Source organism: Condylura cristata, unplaced genomic scaffold, assembly GCF_000260355.1.
Source record: "Condylura cristata isolate star-nosed mole 26May11 unplaced genomic scaffold, ConCri1.0 scaffold00022, whole genome shotgun sequence".
Lineage (NCBI taxonomy): Eukaryota > Metazoa > Chordata > Mammalia > Eulipotyphla > Talpidae > Condylura > Condylura cristata.
The window spans coordinates 6,470,044-6,487,110 of NW_004567123.1; the positions used below are offsets into that span (position 1 = coordinate 6,470,044).

Here is a 17,067-nt window from a genome sequence, read left to right on the forward strand (position 1 = left end):
CTCACCCCAGTAGCGGGTGACCTCCCCTTCCTCACACTGTTGCTTCCCCATGGCCTCCATCCCTTGCCATTCCTCTGGGGTTGCAGACCCCAGTGAGCCCCAGTCCCTCTGCCAGTCCTGCCCACCCTGCTCTCTGTCCCTGCCTGAGACTCCAGGCCACCAGGCCTGCATCACAGGTTCATCATGGGCACCTACTACTAACCAGGGCAGTCCTTCTGGATTGGACAGGGGAGAAGAGTGTCTGCCCCCAAGAAGTGGGGCTGACCCCTGAGCCACAGTGAGATGAGCAGCAGTGTGTGTCCCCACCCCAGCCATCAAGTTTAGCTTCCTTGTTGGTCCGATAAAGGTACTCATGGAGAGCAGCTTTCCTGGATGTCAGTGAGGAGCCAAGCTGGGGTGTTGTAACGCCAGCAGGCCTAAACCATGTCCCTGGAGAGTGTGATGTGTCCGTGCAGCTCCTGCCTGTCTGCCACCTCCGCTGTATCCAAGGCCCAACATGGAGCCCTCCATAGTGTTTTCCTGGGGGCCTTGCTGTTTCCTGCCTGCTCTCTGCTGTGACCGGCTTTCATGTAGAAGTTTGTAAGAGGGCCCTCTGACCCTGCTTGCAGCTTCTCCCAGCCCCCAGTCATGCCCTGGGTTGTCCTGATCTTGTTCCCATCTGATAAGTTCCCATGCTTACCTGCCTAATCAGCCTCTCTTCACTATGCCTTTTTTTTGCCAGGAACTGGCAGCAGAAAAGGCCAAAGCAGCAGCTGGGGAGGCCAAGGTGAAAAAGCAGCTGGTGGCCCGGGAGCAGGAAATCACTGCCGTGCAGGCACGTATGCAGGCCAGCTACGAGGAGCATATGAAGGAGGTGCAGCAGCTGCAGGGCAAGGTGAGAAGTGACTCTGGGTGCACAGGACAGTTCAAGCAGTCTCCGGAGGGTAGTTGAGGATGCCCACAGGTGGAGGTGGTGCAGGAGTTGGTCTGTTTGGTAGGGTGTCTGGTCAATTGGCATCAGGCAGCCTGTTGTATGTGCTTAATATAGAATACTTTGTAAAAACAGCCTGGTTCCAGCTGACCAGCCTTGCCTAGATGGCCATGTGACCCTGGAGACACTCAGTGTGGATTTCCACCTGGCCTCTACTCAATCTAGAAGCTGCAGCCTGCATGGTAGGCTGTGCCACGAGAGCTCCAGGGCACAGGAAGCGAAGCTTCTCGGGATAATTGGAGCCTTTGGCTTGTGGCGTGTGCTTTGTCTCAGGGCAGTGCTCCCAGGGCCCTACAGGCACACGACACAGCTGGGACTCTCTGCGGGTGCTCAGCCACCCAGGGCGGTACATCCGAGGTAGGGGAGAGAGGAGAGGCACAGGGTGACAGGTCACCCTGGGTTCCAGGCCCCACTCCTAGAGCTGTGTGGGTTTCAGGGGTCCCCTCCTCAACATGTGAAGAAGGCAGAGGCCTTGGGAGTTTTGTCTGCAGACTGTCCTCACTAACCACACTCCAGACATTGGCTCTTTGTACAGCTAAGTATCTCTAATGTGTCCATGACTTTGCAGATCCGGACTCTTCAGGAACAGCTGGAGAATGGCCCCAACACACAGCTGGCTCGTCTACAGCAGGAGAACTCCATCCTGAGGGACGCCTTGAACCAGGCCACAAGCCAGGTGGAGAGCAAGTAAGTTTTATGCCCTGGTAGGACCCTGTAATGGCACTTTCTTGGGTGTCTGGAACTGGGGAGAGTCCCTGCGCTTCTTGAGAGGCTGCTGTGGGAGGCCGGTGTGGCAGCCTTCACAGGCCCACATGTGAGCTTCCTCACCATCCCCACTGGGGCTCTGTCCTCACCTGCCATTTGGGCAGCTGAGTGTCTGTCACAGGTCTTCTCATACAGCCGGGCCACAGGGAGAGTGGACGGAGTGATGTTTCCTGTGTTGGCAGGGAGATTTTACTTCTGAGTTCTGGCTATATTGTTTGTCAGGGCTGAAGTGCTAGAAAGTCAGCCATGAGTGGCTGACCTGATTCCCTGGTTTTAGCATCACAGTCTCAACAGGCAGCGCCATCGCGTTTTCTTGACTTATATTTCTTTGGCTTCTGCTGGCTTGGAGTGTCCTGAAGGCACACTCTAGAGAGCTTTGTTCTGGGGTTCTCTGTTAATGCCAATAGGAAAAATAAGGGCAGAGAGCACCACAACCCCAGGTCCTTTACCTGAAAGTGAGGTGGGAAGAATGCCAACCCAGGAGCTGGACCTTTGAAGAAAGTCTGTGCCCATGAGTCTGCTTTTGCTGGCACATAGTGAGATCCAAAGGCTGCCATGCCCAGGCCTGTGCCTTCCATCAGGAGGTCTCTACAGTGTGTGTGCATCACCTGGAGGGTTGTGGCTGCATTTGTTAGCAGCCACAAGCAGAAGGCAAACACCGGGTTGGAGCATTCTGGTTTCCCATCCGCATAGAATCAGCCATGGCCTCCCTCACAGGAAGGCATGGACGACTAGAGACCTCTCACCTGGAGGTGGCAGTCAGTCTCTGGAAGCTCTGCTTTTGTGAAGTGGATGTTCCCGGGCACTCCCAAAGCTCCACATCAGCCCCAAGGGGCCACACTCCCCCCACCTCAGTCCTCCAATCCATGGTGCTGGAGTCCAGTTTCTTGAATATGTTTTTCAGTCTTGAATCTTGGCCTCCTAAGGCCAAGCTGATGTCCTCACAGAGGGCTTTTATCTCCCTGGTACAGATGAGGTACCCAAGTCCAAAGAGGTGAAAACTTAGCCACCCCAGCCAACAGAGCACAGCTGTCGTCATCAGGTGTGCTATGCCCCCAAGGTTTGGGCAGTCATCTGTCCCCTTGGTTGTATTTGCTACTGCTCCTTCGCTGGACAGTTGGTCCTGCCTTGAAGTGTGTTTTGTGCATCCTAATTAAGCTCCACCTGCTGCATAAAGCAGTTTGACCATTTCTCTTCCTGCCCACCAGTCTTCCCTAACTCCCTGCTTCTGAGGCCCAGCTTTGGAGTGCAGTGTTGAGGGGCTGTTTTGTCACCCTTCTACTTCAGGTGACCACCAATTCCAGGTCTAGTTAGGGCTGTCTTCGGCCTTGCAGGGGGTCAAAGCAAATCAGCCCACATCCCAGAGCTTGTTTAGACCCAGATCAGCAATGAAGAGTGTCTTGCCTCTTCTCTCTCTGAGTTTCCAGCCATTTCTGGGAGGGGCTTCTCTGTGTGGAGTGCTCTCCTACACGTCCCTTGCCAATAATACAGTGTCTTTGATAAAACACATCAAATTCCACATGGCCACTAAAGCAAGAGGAGCTTTGGTAATGTGAGACTTGGGCAGCAACTTTTGAAAGAGCAGCCATCTAGAGGGAAGGCCTCGACTGCTGGTCCCACCTCCGAGGGCTGATCACCCTCTTCTGTCTGCCAATGGGGTGCTGGTAACTGTCTCACAGGCAGAACGCAGAGCTGGCCAAGCTCCGGCAGGAGCTCAGCAAGGTCAGCAAGGAGCTGGTGGAGAAGTCAGAGGCAGCCCGGCAGGAGGAGCAGCAGCGGAAGACTGCGGAGGCCAAGGTGTCAGCCTTTGAGAAACAAGTCCTGCAGCTGCAGGTGAGTGGTGGCCTCCACCTCGGGGGCAGGCGGGGCTCGCCTGGCCACCCTGGGCCATCCCTTCCCAGCCATGGCTGTGACAGCTGCAGGTTCCCACAGGACTGGGGCTGACACCCACCCCCTTGGGCTTGGTCATAGTAGTGACTGACAGCCGGCTGGCATTGCGTGGGGGTTTTCCATGTGCTGAGCATTGTTCTAAGTGATTTGAAAGTGCTCAGCTAGTTCTCATTGTAACTCTCTGAGGCAGGTATGTTAGCATCTGTAATGTACCCAGAAGAGAATTCAGGGCACAGAGCAGTTGAGTTCCCCACATCCACAGGAAGATGTGAGCTGCTAGGTCTAACCCCAGAGCTGGGTGTGCCCCCCAAGACTTGCTACCACCTGTGGTAGCACCACCCCAGTGGTAGTGCCACCCCAGCGGTAGCCAGCCCAGTGGAAGTAGCCTCAGGCCTCAAGGCCAGGTGTGGGGTTCTTCCTTCTCGGCCTCTGGATGTGGCTGAAAGGACTACTGGTCTTCAGAGGGAAGAGGATTGTCCCTAAGTACACTGGGCAGCGTGCGGCCTCAGCTTAGAGGCCTTTGCTGCCCGTTGGTCTGACAGCTTGGCTCCCCCCTCTGGCCTGTTGAGGAGCAAGGAGATTTATCCTATGTGAGCCCGTCACGCCTGCTTTCCATTTGACTTTCCTGGGTAACAAGGAAACCGTGAAGATCTGAAGGGCTTAGGACTTTGGGCCTTTTTTCTTCTCAGCTGTTGAGACCATCTTGATGTTTTGAGTGTGTACAAGGGCCTCAAAGAAAATAGGGATGATTGAAGCAGCTCAGATTGTTTGGGTGAGATGGATACGCTGGTATTTACCGTTGTTCATGTAAAGCCACCTACCCAGGCCAGTAAGATCAGAACTATCAAGTTTGGCCTGGCGCTACTTATGTTTTAGAGACCCCACATAGTTCTGGTGTTCCCGGGGCAGGAACCTCCCCTCTGGCAGGCATGTTGTCACCTCCACATGTACTATTTTAAGAACTAGTTTGAGACCAAGACCTAAGGCTGGCTCTTACCAGTAAGTCCCAGACCTCAAACATCTCCTGTTGTCTCAGGCACTAGGTGCCTCATCCTCAATCCGGGGTCAAACAGAGGGCCTGTTCTTTGCCCTCTAATACCAAAGGTTCTGGGTAGGGTTCAAAGGTTCAAAGGTAGCTGGCCAGGGGTGTACAACTGCTTTGTCATGCCTCCTGGCGTTGACAGTGTCAGATGTTGGATTCCAGAGCTTCAGTTTCTCTGAGTGCAGCCTGGACAGAGTACCTGTTCTGGGAGTGGCTGGGGTTAACCACGCTGACACATACAGTGTGCCTGAATCCTGGCCTTGCACAGAAAAAGAGCCAAATGAACATGAACTTTACAAGGGTCCTTAGGAAGTCTCCAATTTAGACTAAAGTAGAGGTTGTAAGAAGCATCTTTCTGTGTCACAATGACATGGAAATAGGGCTTTTTCTTTTTTGTGACTATTGTTTCTTCACCTCAAGCACCTTGGTGATCCAGCTCTCCAGGGGTCAGAGAGGGCCTGGACCTCCTGTCTTTTCCAGTGGATGAATGACTTTAGAAACATAGGACGGCTTTATAAAAGTATACAGGTTTTATTCAAAGGGTGTAAAGAGCTCTCTGTCCTTTTGAACGTCAGCACCACACCCTCACTGCCCACTCCCTTTTGCCCCGCCTGCAGGTATCTCACAAGGAGAACGAGGAAGCCTTGCAGAAGCGCCTGGATGAGGTCAGCCGGGAGCTCTGCCGCTCACAGACCAGCCATGCCAGCCTCCGGGCAGATGCTGAGAAGGCTCAGGAGCAGCAGCAGCAGATGGCCGGTGAGGCACCTGACTCCAGGCAGCTAGCAGGGTCTATGCAGGGTTCAGGGCGCACCCACCTCTGCCCCACTGCCAAGGCCAGTACCCATAAAAATAGGCCAGCCTTGGGCCCTCCCTGGTGGCGCAACGAGTTAAAGCGAGCTCTTTCTTTGATCCCCAGCCAGGAGAGTGACCCACATGGCACGGCAGACCTCTCCTGTCTTGCCTGCTGCTCCCCTCAGCAGTGTACTTCATCAGTTGGCCTGTTCTGCTTCCCACTCTGTCTCTGGTGAATCCTCTCACTGGCCCTGCACCTCTGGCCTGTACCCCAGTTCTATATGCATAAATAAATAAATCTTAAAAAAAAAAAAAAAAAAAAAGGAAGTGTTAGAGATCCAGGAGGACACAAGTATTGAAAAAGAAAAAACTGGAAAGGCCAGCCTTAGTGAGTGAGAGTAGCATAGGATCACTGACTGCCCCCCAGATTCAGCAAGGCAGGGCTGGAGGCATATGAGTCCAGCAGCCGCAGGCGGGCTGGGCTTGTGGGCAGTGGTGCCTTGGAGGGATGGATGCGCGGTGGGCCCTACAAGGAAGGGACTGGGGAAGGGAGGGTTGGGACCTTGAGGACCAGAAAGGTGGATCCTGTGAAGAATGGGAAAGAAGTTAGAACCTGCAAGGGCAGGTGTGGCAAGTGAGTCTTGGTGAGGGGCAGAGCCTGGTAGGGCTGGGGTAGGGAGTAGAGGTGAGGGCCCTTCTGGAACATAGCTACAGGTGTGCTGAGGCCTCCTGAAGCTGGTGCTGGATTTCTCAGCTGACTCCTTCTGGACCTTTCTGCTCTCCCTGCTGAATAAGCCCGAGATGCCAGGTTTGGAAGGTATGCCTGTGGTTCCTGCGCTCACAGGCCACCTTTACTGTGAGCAGAGATGGTGAGGTTGGGGGCACCGATGGCCACCAAGCACAGCTGGATGCTCTTGCTCAGCAGCGCTCCTGAGGTCCACAAGCTGACCACTGTCTGGGCACCCAGAGCAGCGGGCCATGTTCTAACAGAGACAGGCCCATCTGGGAGATAGGCAGGCGCTGGCGGGGTCACACAGGCCTGTGCTCGACAGACTTCACATAGCTAGTGTGACCCAGAGCAGGCTCGGCAAGCTCTTCCTGTGAAGGGCCAGGTAGTAAATATTTTTGGCTTTATGCGCCAGACAGTATCTGTCACGACTGCTCAGCTCTGCTGCTGTAGTGAAGTGGCAGCTCTAAACAAAATGTGAACAGTCCTACCTCGCTACATGCTGGCTTCCTTTACCCAAACAGATGGTGGCCCATAGCCCCCACTCTAATGGACCAGGTGTGGCTTTAGATTGGGTGGCCCTGATGGCCTCCTGGAGGCAAAGTATGTTTACGCTAAAGGCTGGGTGGTGGGAAGGGGCAGGCCTCACAAAGCACAAGAAAAGGTGGGCACAACCAGCTGACACAGTGCCTGAATTGGCCTGTATTAGAAATAGAGGCCAGTGACCATGACTGGAACATGAAGGCAGACAAGCGGCCATTGTGGTGGATGTGTGGGCACTGTGTGAAGTGGCTTGAGAATGCTTGTAGCTTGTTGGGGCTGGGGAATGGCAAATCCATTTGCATAGCTCTCTCTGGCCCTGGGTAGAGAATGGCCCAGAAGGGGATGAAGAATGAGACTTTTGTAGTTGCCAGGCTAAAAGCCTGGGTCCAGGTGTCCACAGGGGTGCTGGTGAGTGGGGAGGACTTAGCAGACAGTGAATGATAGGTGGAGGTGAGAGGCGGGGGAGCGGGACTAGAGGACTCGGAGGTTGGGGCTTGCTGGGCTTCATAGCTGAGCAGGACTTTATTTGGAAGTGTCAGGTGGCTGAGCCTGGGCTCGAGGGTGAGATTAGACTGGGGGCTCTTCAGAGACAGAGACTCTGATGACAAGAGACTTATCTGAGGTCACTGGAGAGGACAACACCCCAGGAGAAGAGGTGTCTAGGGCAGGCCCTGCTGACATTGAAAGGTGGGGCAGCTGTGGCCAGTGGGGTCAACAGAGTTACTTTCTAAAGACTTTCTGGGTATGTCTCCCTGCTCTTAGTAATAACGGACCAATCGGCTAGAGAAGAACTTCATAGAAACTCCAACTGAAATCCACTTTAGGCTCCCATCATTTCTCCCCGAGTCATCTGGTGGCTTGCCATTCTACCCTCAAGAGTCCTGGAGAACAAAAAGCAGGGGTGACTTCTGATAGCCCCCAGCACACAGAGGAGGCAACGGAGGGAGGCTTCAGAGGCCTGTGTGCCAAGGGACAGTGGTAGGGGTGTCTATTCCAGCATCTCCGACCCCTCACCTGCTCTTGCCACGCCCCCACCCCCTCCTTCTGCCACAGAGCTGCACAGCAAACTGCAGTCCTCCGAGGCTGAGGTGAAGAACAAGTGCCAGGAGCTAAGTGGTCTCCATGGACAGCTCCAGGAGGCCAGGGCGGAGAACTCACAGCTCACAGAAAGAATCCGGTCTATTGAGACCCTGTTGGAGGCAGGCCAAGCCCGGGATGCCCAGGTCAGTAGGTGGCTGGAGGGGAGAGAGAACACTGTGAATTGAGTGGGAGCTGCGCCGAGGAGCTCTTCCTGAGAGCTGGCTCATGGTAGCCAAGTTTTCTGTCTCCTTCCAGGCCAGCCAAGCGGAGACTGACCAGCAGCAGGCTCGGTAAGTGAGCATAGAGCACTGGGGCCCTCAGAATGGGTAGCGCAGGACCCTGGAGTTGGGGCTGTCGACATGGGGAAGAGCCCTTTCAGAGACCCCTGCCTACCCCATCCGTCCAGTGACTGAGGACATAGGACAGGCAAGAAGGCAGCCTAGCAAATACCGTTGCCTCCTCCTGGGGAGCAAGACTCATCTGTGTGGAGATGAGCCTTCTGCCGCCTGCCAGCCACCTCCGTCTCTCTGTGGGAAGGGCCTAGCTGTCAGGGGGTGCTCCATGGAGGGACTTTTAGGGCCCAAGGCCATAAATCAAGTAGGAAAAACAGTTGTACACCCAGAGTGAAAAATCTGGGAGGTCATCCAGGCATTTTGCATATTTTTGGGACTTTGGTGTAGTTCAGAGCCTCCTAAGTCACAGAATAGTTTGCCTTTTGTCACAGAGGCCATACCACTGCAGATTCCCTCGGTGTCAGCAGCCCAGCACAGGGCCAGGCTGGCACCTGTTTGTTTGTTCTTGCTAAAACCAGAGGTGACACCCAGGTCTGGCAACTCTACTCAGGGGGCTAGTCCTTGAGACTGTCACCGCTGGAGCATGGGCCCCTGAGTAGATGGCTTTGTGCGGTGGTCCTGGCAGCCATGGCAGAGGGCCGTCCCTGGGATGAGATATGGCCCCAGGCCTTCAGCTGACAGGCAGTGGATGCCCCCCAGTGGGACTCCGGCAGACTTTGGGGTCTGTGTCCAGGCTTCGCTGACAGCTGTGCCTTTGAGGTAGAGGAAGCAGGGGAGGGTTGGGCCTATGGGTGACCTGGCATGTGCTCTGGTGAAGGTGGATGCCGCAACAGTGGAAGGGGCCTTGTCAAGGGGGGCCCTACCAGGAGCCAGGGCCCTCTGAACCTGGAAGTGACCCTGCTGTCTTTTTCAGTCTCAAGGAGCTGGAGTCTCAGGTGAAATGTTTGGAGAAGGAGGCCACTGAGCTCAAGGAGACAGTGGAGCAGCAGAAAGTGAAGAACAACGTGAGTATCAGGCAGTGAGTGGGGCAGAGAGAGCAGACCGAGCAGTGTGCAGCCAGGCCTCCTGGTACCTGCGCCTAGTCACTAGCCACATGGTGCTCAGCTACCTCCTGCATTCTGTTGTCCCACTTGTGGCTAAAGGTCTGCCTCTCCCTAGGTGGGGGTGTGGGGACTCCTGCTGCCTTCCCCCTCAGGTCTCAGAAGTTCCAAGGCTGACACCCACTGGATATGTGGAGCTTATGCCCAAGCAAGGAGCCATTCTCTGCAATGGGGCAGAATGTGCCTGTTGGCCTGATGTGGGTCACGTGGTTCCCTGGAGCAGGAAAGCTGGGTCAAGAGCAGGCAATGGAAAAGCTCCTCTCATGTGGGGTGTAGAGCCGCCTTGGCCATGTCCCCACTCCAGGCTACCAGCCCTCAAAAGAGCTCTGGTTTATCAAAGCTGCTCTGTCGTTTACCCCTGAGGGGAGTCCCTGGCTTGTACCTCCTTGTGCCAGAGGCAGGGCTTTCTGTCTCTGAAGAGGCAAGCCAGCCCCCTCTTATCTCCTTCAGACTAGAGTCCCTGGAAGGGAGTTTGCCTCCTTACAGCCAAGCCTTGACTACTGCACATCTAGCTGTGGAGCTCTGGCTGTGAGAGGCTGTGTGGGGTAGGCCAAAGGGCCTGTTATTCCCTTGTGGAACCCCAAGGGGTCCAGAGTGTGTCCATGGGCCCTGCCCTGGAAGACCAGCTGAGGCAGCTCCTAGGGGCAGGTGTCCACAGCTGACATTTTTCTGCCTGCTCACTTTTCACTGTCACCTCCCAGGACCTTCGAGAGAAGAACTGGAAGGCGATGGAAGCTCTGGCCTCAGCAGAGAGAGCCTGTGAGGAGAAGCTGCGCTCCCTGACCCAGGCCAAGGTCAGAGCCTCCCCCATTCCCAGACTTGATGAAGCATACAGAACTTAAACTACGTGAGCAGCCTTGACTCTGAGCTCAGAAATCTATGCCAGGGGCCAAGGCATAGACTTGCTCTCCCTTCTTCCTCCCTCCCTTCTATTTGGCTTTTAAATGAAGGAGGAATAATGCCCTTTTGGTTGCTTTTACTCAGCAACACCCTTAACATCAGGGGCAGAAATTGAAGGGCTGAGGGGGCCATGAGCCCACCTGCTTTGAGAGAGCCCAAGGTTGGCTGTCTTCATGGACTTTCCTCGTGTTATTTTTGACCCCTGATATTCTGTTTGAATAATTCTGTTGTCCACCTAATCATGACCTCTTGGGGTCTGTGTCTATGGTTGATCTGTATAGTCAGTCACAGAGAGGATGTTCATCCTTAGCAGCAAGCACTTAGGGACCTGTGCTCTGCGCTGCCCGCATGGGCGGAATGTGGGCGTCTCAGCGTCTGGGGTCCTGGGGCCAGCACTGAGGCTCAGGTCTGGACATGGTCTACAATGGCCGCAAGTGAGGGCTCCACCATCCTTGGCCCTGATGGAAAGGCCTGGGGGTAGCCAGTCTTCCTCTCCTGGCCCATCATGCAGAAGGAATGTTTGTTTGTCGGGAAGCTTTGCTGGAACATGGATCACAGGAAGCCCGAGGGTTGCATTAGATGAGGCCCCCGAGAGGTGGCGGGAGCTAGAGGGCGGTCTTCGGGTCACCACAGAGACTGGTCTTCTGTGACAAAGGCAGAAGCTGTGACCAGAGATGTCACCTGACTCGCTCATGGTCGTGCAGCCAGACAAAGACATGAGCTGGTCTTTGACCTCTGGTACTTGCCTTGGATCCCACAAGGCATGTGGGGTGAGTGCTGAATGTGGTCAAGAAGTCAGATCAACAGCAGACTGAAGAATTCATTTCCGAGACTCGATGCAGACCACGTGGTGCTGTGGTCGGGCCAGGCGTCCGCCGCTCTCCATGTGCACCTTCTGACCACCACTCAGTGTGCTAATCCTGCATTCCTAATGCGCTCCTAGACTTCAGGGCATGCCAGGCCTCGGGCTGGCAACAGGCTCAGCCTATTCGTCCAGGTTACCAAAGGAGACTCTGAGCCAGCATGCCTGGGGCTCCCACCCAGGCTGTGGGAGGGGTGTCCCCAGGCACACCACAGTCTGGGCTTATCCTTAGCTCTCCTTCCACTCCTTTCTCATGCTGTGAATGGGAGCCTCAGGGGGACAGGGCATGCCAGTGTGTGCGGGCTAGCACATATACACGTGCACAGACACTTATACATGCCAGCCAGAACTTAGGATCCGAGACTCGTTGAGCCCAAGCATCTGTCGGCTGCTTCGATACTGTAGTTGGTGGGAAGCACCTGGCACTGCCTGTGGGCCGGCCGCTGCCCCCTTGGTTAATGCTGAGACTGTTGGCAACTGACCCAGCAGGCAGGGGTGGCCAGATGTTCACCACCACCACCTGCCTCAGCTTCACAGAGCCACCTGCCTTCTCTCCTGCTCCTGCCCCAGCCCATGGGTAGAGGCCCATGAACGCTCCCAGGGGGGTTCCCTAAACCTCCAAGGCTAAATGGCTCCCTTTTCCCCTCTTCCAGGAGGAATCAGAAAAGCAGCGCAGTCAGACTGAGGCCCAGACTAAGGAGGCCCTGTTGTCTCTCTTCCCTGAACTCTGCGACTCAGCACAGCAGGTAGGAGGGGAGGGTGGTCCCATGGGACGGACACACACACACACACACACCCCACACTCTCACTCAGCATCACACACAAGGAATGTTATTGAGGGTGGTCCCATGGGACGGACGGACGGACGGACACGGACACACACACACACACACACACACACACCACTCTCACTCAGCATCACAAGGAATGTTATTGCCCGGGCCCCATTCATACATTTTGTTGCAGAATTACACCAAGTGGCTGCAGGAACTCAAAGAAAAAGGTGCCAAGCTGCTGACGCAGTCACCGACTCACACAGAGCCCTCCTCGGTAAGCCCAGGTGCCAGCCTGTGCCTTCGGCAGGGCCACCACTGTCACCTGTCTCTCCCCTGTTTCCAAGAAGGTGGGAGCTTGGGCTCCAGGGAGAAGCCTTTGTGTTTACTTAACCTGACTGTGCTCTGCTCTGCCCTCTACCCTCAGGATCTGGCTTCCAAACTGAGGGAGGCTGAGGAGACCCAGAGTACCCTGCAGGCTGAGTGTGACAAGTACCGCACCATCCTGGCACATACGGTACCTGGAGGAGGGGGTTGGGAGAGGCATCAGGAAGGAGGAGTCTAGGGAAGGCCAGGAGGGAGGTGACATGGAAAAGCCCCACTGTCCCCTGGGAAATTAACCCCAAGCCCTGTATTCACACAGTGGCCCTGTGTAAGCTTGAGCAGGTCCTTCCTCTCTGGCTCCATTTCTTTGGTTGAACAGTAAAGGGAATATCTAAGGAGTATGGGTCTTCCTTGCTTCTAAGCTGAGGAGAGAGTTGAGTTTCAGGTTTGGGGCTAGCCCCAGGGGTAGGAGAGACTGTTTATCACAAGGAAGAGTCTGGGAAGGAACAAGGTGAGCATTTGACTGACTCAAGAGCCATACTGAGTCCAGGCCTCTTGGTCCAAACTACCCCACTTGGTGTTTCACATTCTGGGCCGTTGATAAGGTTAGTGCTAGTCTCAAACCCAAAAAAGATGAGCATTTGGGTCACAGACTTGATTCTCCTGTGTGACCCCAGCCAGTGTTCACATGTTGGCTGGAGGCCTACTGTGGCATACCTTTCCTCCTCACCTGACACACGACCGGGTCAGAGCAGGGCCACACCCAGGCAGCCAGGCATCATTCCAGAGAAGCCAAGGGGACAGGGAGATGTGGCGTGTGTTTACGTGTGATGGGGCCTCTGAGGAGAGGGCCTGCCTCAGCACCCTGTCCCCCCAGGAGGGCATGTTGCAAGACTTGCAGAAGAGTGTGGAGGAAGAGGAGCAGGGGTGGAAGATCAAGCTGAACACCAAAGAGGAAGAGCTGCAAAAGGTACAAGACAGGCCTCCCGGCCCTCCCCAAGGTCCAGCCACAGGAGCCTCGCTCCACGGGCCCAACTTCCCTAGAAATTCAAACAGAATTTACTAGTGCCCTTCAACTGGGTCACTTGGAGTCAGGTTGCTGGGTTTTGGTGCTGCTGTGTACAGTACAATTGCTGAATGATACCAAGTCCCAGGAAGAGGCTGCAGAGTACTGCTTAAGGGGTGTCCCCTGCCTGCTTCCTAGGAGATGGAGACAACATCCTGGCACAAATCCCCCTCAGGGCCTTTTTTGATGGCCTTCCCCTTGCTTTGTAGTCACTGTTCAAAGTGAAGCATCTTGAAGAGACCTTAGAGAAACAAAGAGGAGAACTGGAAAGTTCAGACCAGGTATGTGGGGAGCTCTGCTCAGAGGTTTGCTTCCCTCACAGAGAAACATCAATCAGAGATGCCTTTCTTTTTCCCCAATGGTCCACAATCTTGTCAGTCCTGCTTTTCCATAATGAGAGTTATTTGCCACTTCAGAGCAGCCTGAAGCAGCGTGGCCCTGGCAACAGGCCCAGTCCTGGTAGCCAGCAGTTCTGCCATGCCTTCTGAGCCGGGGGAGGTGTGTGCCACCACCCCGCTGCTCCTTTCCATACGTCAGCCCTGCCTTTGAGAGGGAAGTCCTGGTGTCTACCTAGAAAGTCAGTCTGAGAGCTCGTCCCCACTGTTGGGGTGTGAGATTATGTCCAGACCCAGCAGTGCTGGAGTTGGGGTATCCACTTCAGCAAGGTCTTCTCCGTCATTGTTCATTTCTGCCTGGCTTCAGCTGACCATTCACCAACAGATTGGGGAGGGCCCATCTCAGCCCTGTGGGGCCACCCAGACTTGAGGCCCCATCACCCCATTCCCTGGGTGTGTGCTGGGCCCTGATGTATGTGTGCACATCCGGTTGAGGAAGCACACATCGAATCTGGAGGCGGAGCTGGCAGCAGCCAGCGCCGAGTGTCAAGAGTTACGCCAAGGAGGTGGCAGGGGTGAGTGGCTGCACAGGCCTGTGGCCCCTCTCTCTGGGGCGTCTCTGCCTGCCCAGTGCTGCTGCTAAGTATGAGCTCAAAGTGTGAGCACTCAGCCTTTTGCCCTGGGCCTTGGCCATCAGACTTAAGAGGGTGTCACAGTGGGGGCAGATTTAGAAATGTGGCAGCACTCACAGGGTGGGGTAAAGCCAGGCCATGCTTGCAGCTGCCAAATTATCTACTTGGCAGGGGCATTTTTGGCAGCGGGGCACAGGTATGGATTTAAATGATACTGCTATCTGATTGTTCCGAAGTAAGAGGCACAAGTCTGCCATTCCCCCCGATTCTGTTTTGACCTCAGACTCTAGCCTTATATTTTGTGTGAGAGCAACCTCCGAGGAGGCCTCAGACTGACGTGTGCAGTGGAGACTGACCTTCCTCAGTCTTCAAACAGCAGTGGTGGCCGTGGGGCGCCAGGGAGCCGTACTGCAGTTGTTTGGGTTATGTGAATGTGTTGGCTGTGAACTCACAGGCCTGCTTTTCTCTTCTGTCTCCTTTCCCCCACAACACCTGGGTCTGTTTTCCTTCCAGTTGAGGCAACTTTTATTAGAGTCTCAATCTCAGTTGGATGCAGCCAAAAATGAAGCCCAGAAAAAAAGCAATGAGCTTGCCCTGGTGAGTGAAGTTGCTGGCGGGCGGGCAGTGTGACGTAGGGTTGTGTGAATGTGAGCTGAAGCTGGCAGGTGTGTGTTTCTACCCCACTCAAGGTTACTTGGTGTGGCAGAGGGATGTAGCTGTTTGGGCTGGGCTCTGATTGCGTGTGCTGAGGGGCTCTTGGCATGTTTGCTGGGCCTGTGGCTGCCAGGACCACGTTCTACTTGTTGGCTCCTGTGGTACAGCCTGCTTGCTGGCCTAGGTGCCAGCAGTTTGTGGGGTTTGACTGCCTGTGAGCCTGGCGTGTCCCTGGGCCCCTCTGAGCTTGGCCACTTTGTGACTCCCAGTACATGTCTCTGGCGGACGCAGGCCCTTTCCCATCTCACCTGTGGGTCAGACCGGCTCAGCTGCACCTGTATGTGCCGGGAGGCCTGCTCGCAGCCTGGCATTACCAGGTGCCCCATTCATAGACATGCTGGCCCCTGAGCAGTGGCTTCCTGCTCGTGTTTTGGCAAGTTCAGTCTGGTCTCCCCCATGGCCTTACCCCATGGCGGCTCCTGGCTGGGGCTGCAGACAGTAACTGCATGGTCACAGACATCCTGCCTGATGTGCAGTCTTTGTGAACCCCATTAGTTGTCAGCGTTTACAGATCGGGAGGCTTGAGTGCAGATGTGCCTGGTGTTCTGAGAAGAGACTGAAGGTCAGATTTCGAGGGAGTCACTTCCATCGCTGAGCCTCGAACCACCACTCCACTGGATTCGGCGCTCTTGACTCCCTCCCTCCCCAGTCACTCGCTCTGAACCCAGAGTCGTTAAACCAGAGGGCAGGGCTTTCCAGACCACGTCCCTGCCTGAGCCCAAGGGCTACTCACCCACACCACCATCTAAAGTCGGATCTGGGTACAGTCTAGATTTGGGGCAGGTACAGAGAACACCCCCTGAAACTTTCATCATCAGACTTCTGGACTCGGTGACTGGACGGAGGGAGAGAAGCGTGCAGGCAGACCCCACGTACTAGTGGCATCTCTGGAGCTGTGCCCTGTGGGTGGGGCCCCTGGGGCATCTGTGTCACCGCTGCTCCAGGTCTCCCACTAGAAACTTTACCTGGTCTTCACAGGTGACACTACCTCCAGATTTGAGGGTTAGGGCCTTGGTACCAGAGCCCCCACCCTTGGTGGTGGAGCTCAAGGGTGGAGCACCTTATTAGGCTAGAATGTCCTTTTCCAGACCCCCAACAGGGCTTTGAATGGTAGCTCGCATCTTGGAGGAACCAGCACCAGGCACTGTTAGAGCGGCTCCTGCTGGTCACCTTGTACTTTGTTCTGGATTTATCTGCTCTGTGCACTGCATCTGTCAGGGGCCTTGCCCAGGGAGGCTCCAGATAGCTGGCCCTTGGTCCAGAGAGCAGGGGTCTCGGTGTGGGGTCAGCCGGACCTCTCAGTGGCCCTCAGGCTTCTGTTTGGCTCCGTGAAGGGTCACGTCACTGGCTCCCTGCCCCAGGAAACTTAAAGTGGCAGCTGCCAGAGTCACAGTTTCCACACTGGGTCCCCTGAGGAGCATCTGCAGTCCACCTGAGGGGGTCTGTGTGTGTGAGCTTGTGCAAGGCGGGCATGTCTGGCTGTGTATTTGCACAAACCCACCCCTCCCTGTTTCAGGTCAGGCAGCAATTGAGTGAGATGAAGAGCCACGTAGAGGATGGTGACGTAGCTGGGTCCCTGGCTGCGCCCACAGAGGCCCCCTCAGCTGAGCAGGACCCCATCGAGGTTAGGGCGGTGAGCAGGTCCCCAGATCTCTTACTAACTGCCCATATGTGATCCCCCTCACCTCATTTGGAGCCAAGGCTGGCAGGCCTCTGTGCTGGCAGGACACCAGCGACCTGCTGCATTTATACCGCCTTCCCACATCCCCTGACTGGGTGCCTGGGTGCTGAGGAAGTCACAGAACAGAGGAAGGGGCCGGGACAGTGGCCAGATGGGAGCGTTGTCCTAACCTCGGGAGCTCTGGGAGGCAGGGAGTAGCACAGCTGGGTGTGAGCGTGGCTCTCATCTCCCACTGTTGCTGCTGGGATGCTGGCATTAGCGGCGGCTGCACCCTGTTGCCATTCCAAGGAGCTGCCCCTGAGAGCCCGCTCAGGGCTGTCACCAAGGTAGCAGCGGTGTGGCCCTGGGTGGGCGTATCGCTGTGGGGCTGGGCATGTGCAGTGACTCTTGAGGTGGCCTTGCCCTTTGGGACTCATCAAAGAAGCTTGAAATCAGTGAGGCTCCATCACCACAGCTTGCCCACCACATCAGCTTCTGTAGTGAAGCTGAGCATCATCTCCACAAGGGGCAAATTTGGACATACCCAGTTGGCTCACTGGTGGACAGACAGAGGCCACCTCAGCCGACCAAGGCAGGGG

At 55.5% G+C, this 17,067-nt stretch overlaps 1 protein-coding gene across 7 annotated transcripts in view; it reads left to right on the top strand.

Moving 5' to 3' along the window:
• RRBP1 (ribosome binding protein 1) overlaps positions 1-17,067 on the top strand; it is a 66,967-nt gene that overhangs the window by 47,994 nt on the left and 1,906 nt on the right. For 6 of the 7 annotated variants that reach the window (XM_012728250.1, XM_012728244.1, XM_012728248.1 and 3 more), the window contains 15 exons: positions 722-874; positions 1,539-1,657; positions 3,415-3,568; positions 5,285-5,423; positions 7,783-7,952; positions 8,065-8,099; positions 9,016-9,106; positions 9,904-9,996; positions 11,618-11,710; positions 11,931-12,014; positions 12,165-12,254; positions 12,939-13,031; positions 13,337-13,408; positions 14,608-14,691; positions 16,325-16,432. In XM_012728250.1, coding sequence (XP_012583704.1) covers positions 722-874; positions 1,539-1,657; positions 3,415-3,568; positions 5,285-5,423; positions 7,783-7,952; positions 8,065-8,099; positions 9,016-9,106; positions 9,904-9,996; positions 11,618-11,710; positions 11,931-12,014; positions 12,165-12,254; positions 12,939-13,031; positions 13,337-13,408; positions 14,608-14,691; positions 16,325-16,432 — 1,578 coding nt within the window. The remainder of the gene's footprint in view (positions 1-721; positions 875-1,538; positions 1,658-3,414; positions 3,569-5,284; positions 5,424-7,782; positions 7,953-8,064; positions 8,100-9,015; positions 9,107-9,903; positions 9,997-11,617; positions 11,711-11,930; positions 12,015-12,164; positions 12,255-12,938; positions 13,032-13,336; positions 13,409-14,607; positions 14,692-16,324; positions 16,433-17,067) is intronic. The other variant, XM_012728247.1, reaches the window with a different exon arrangement.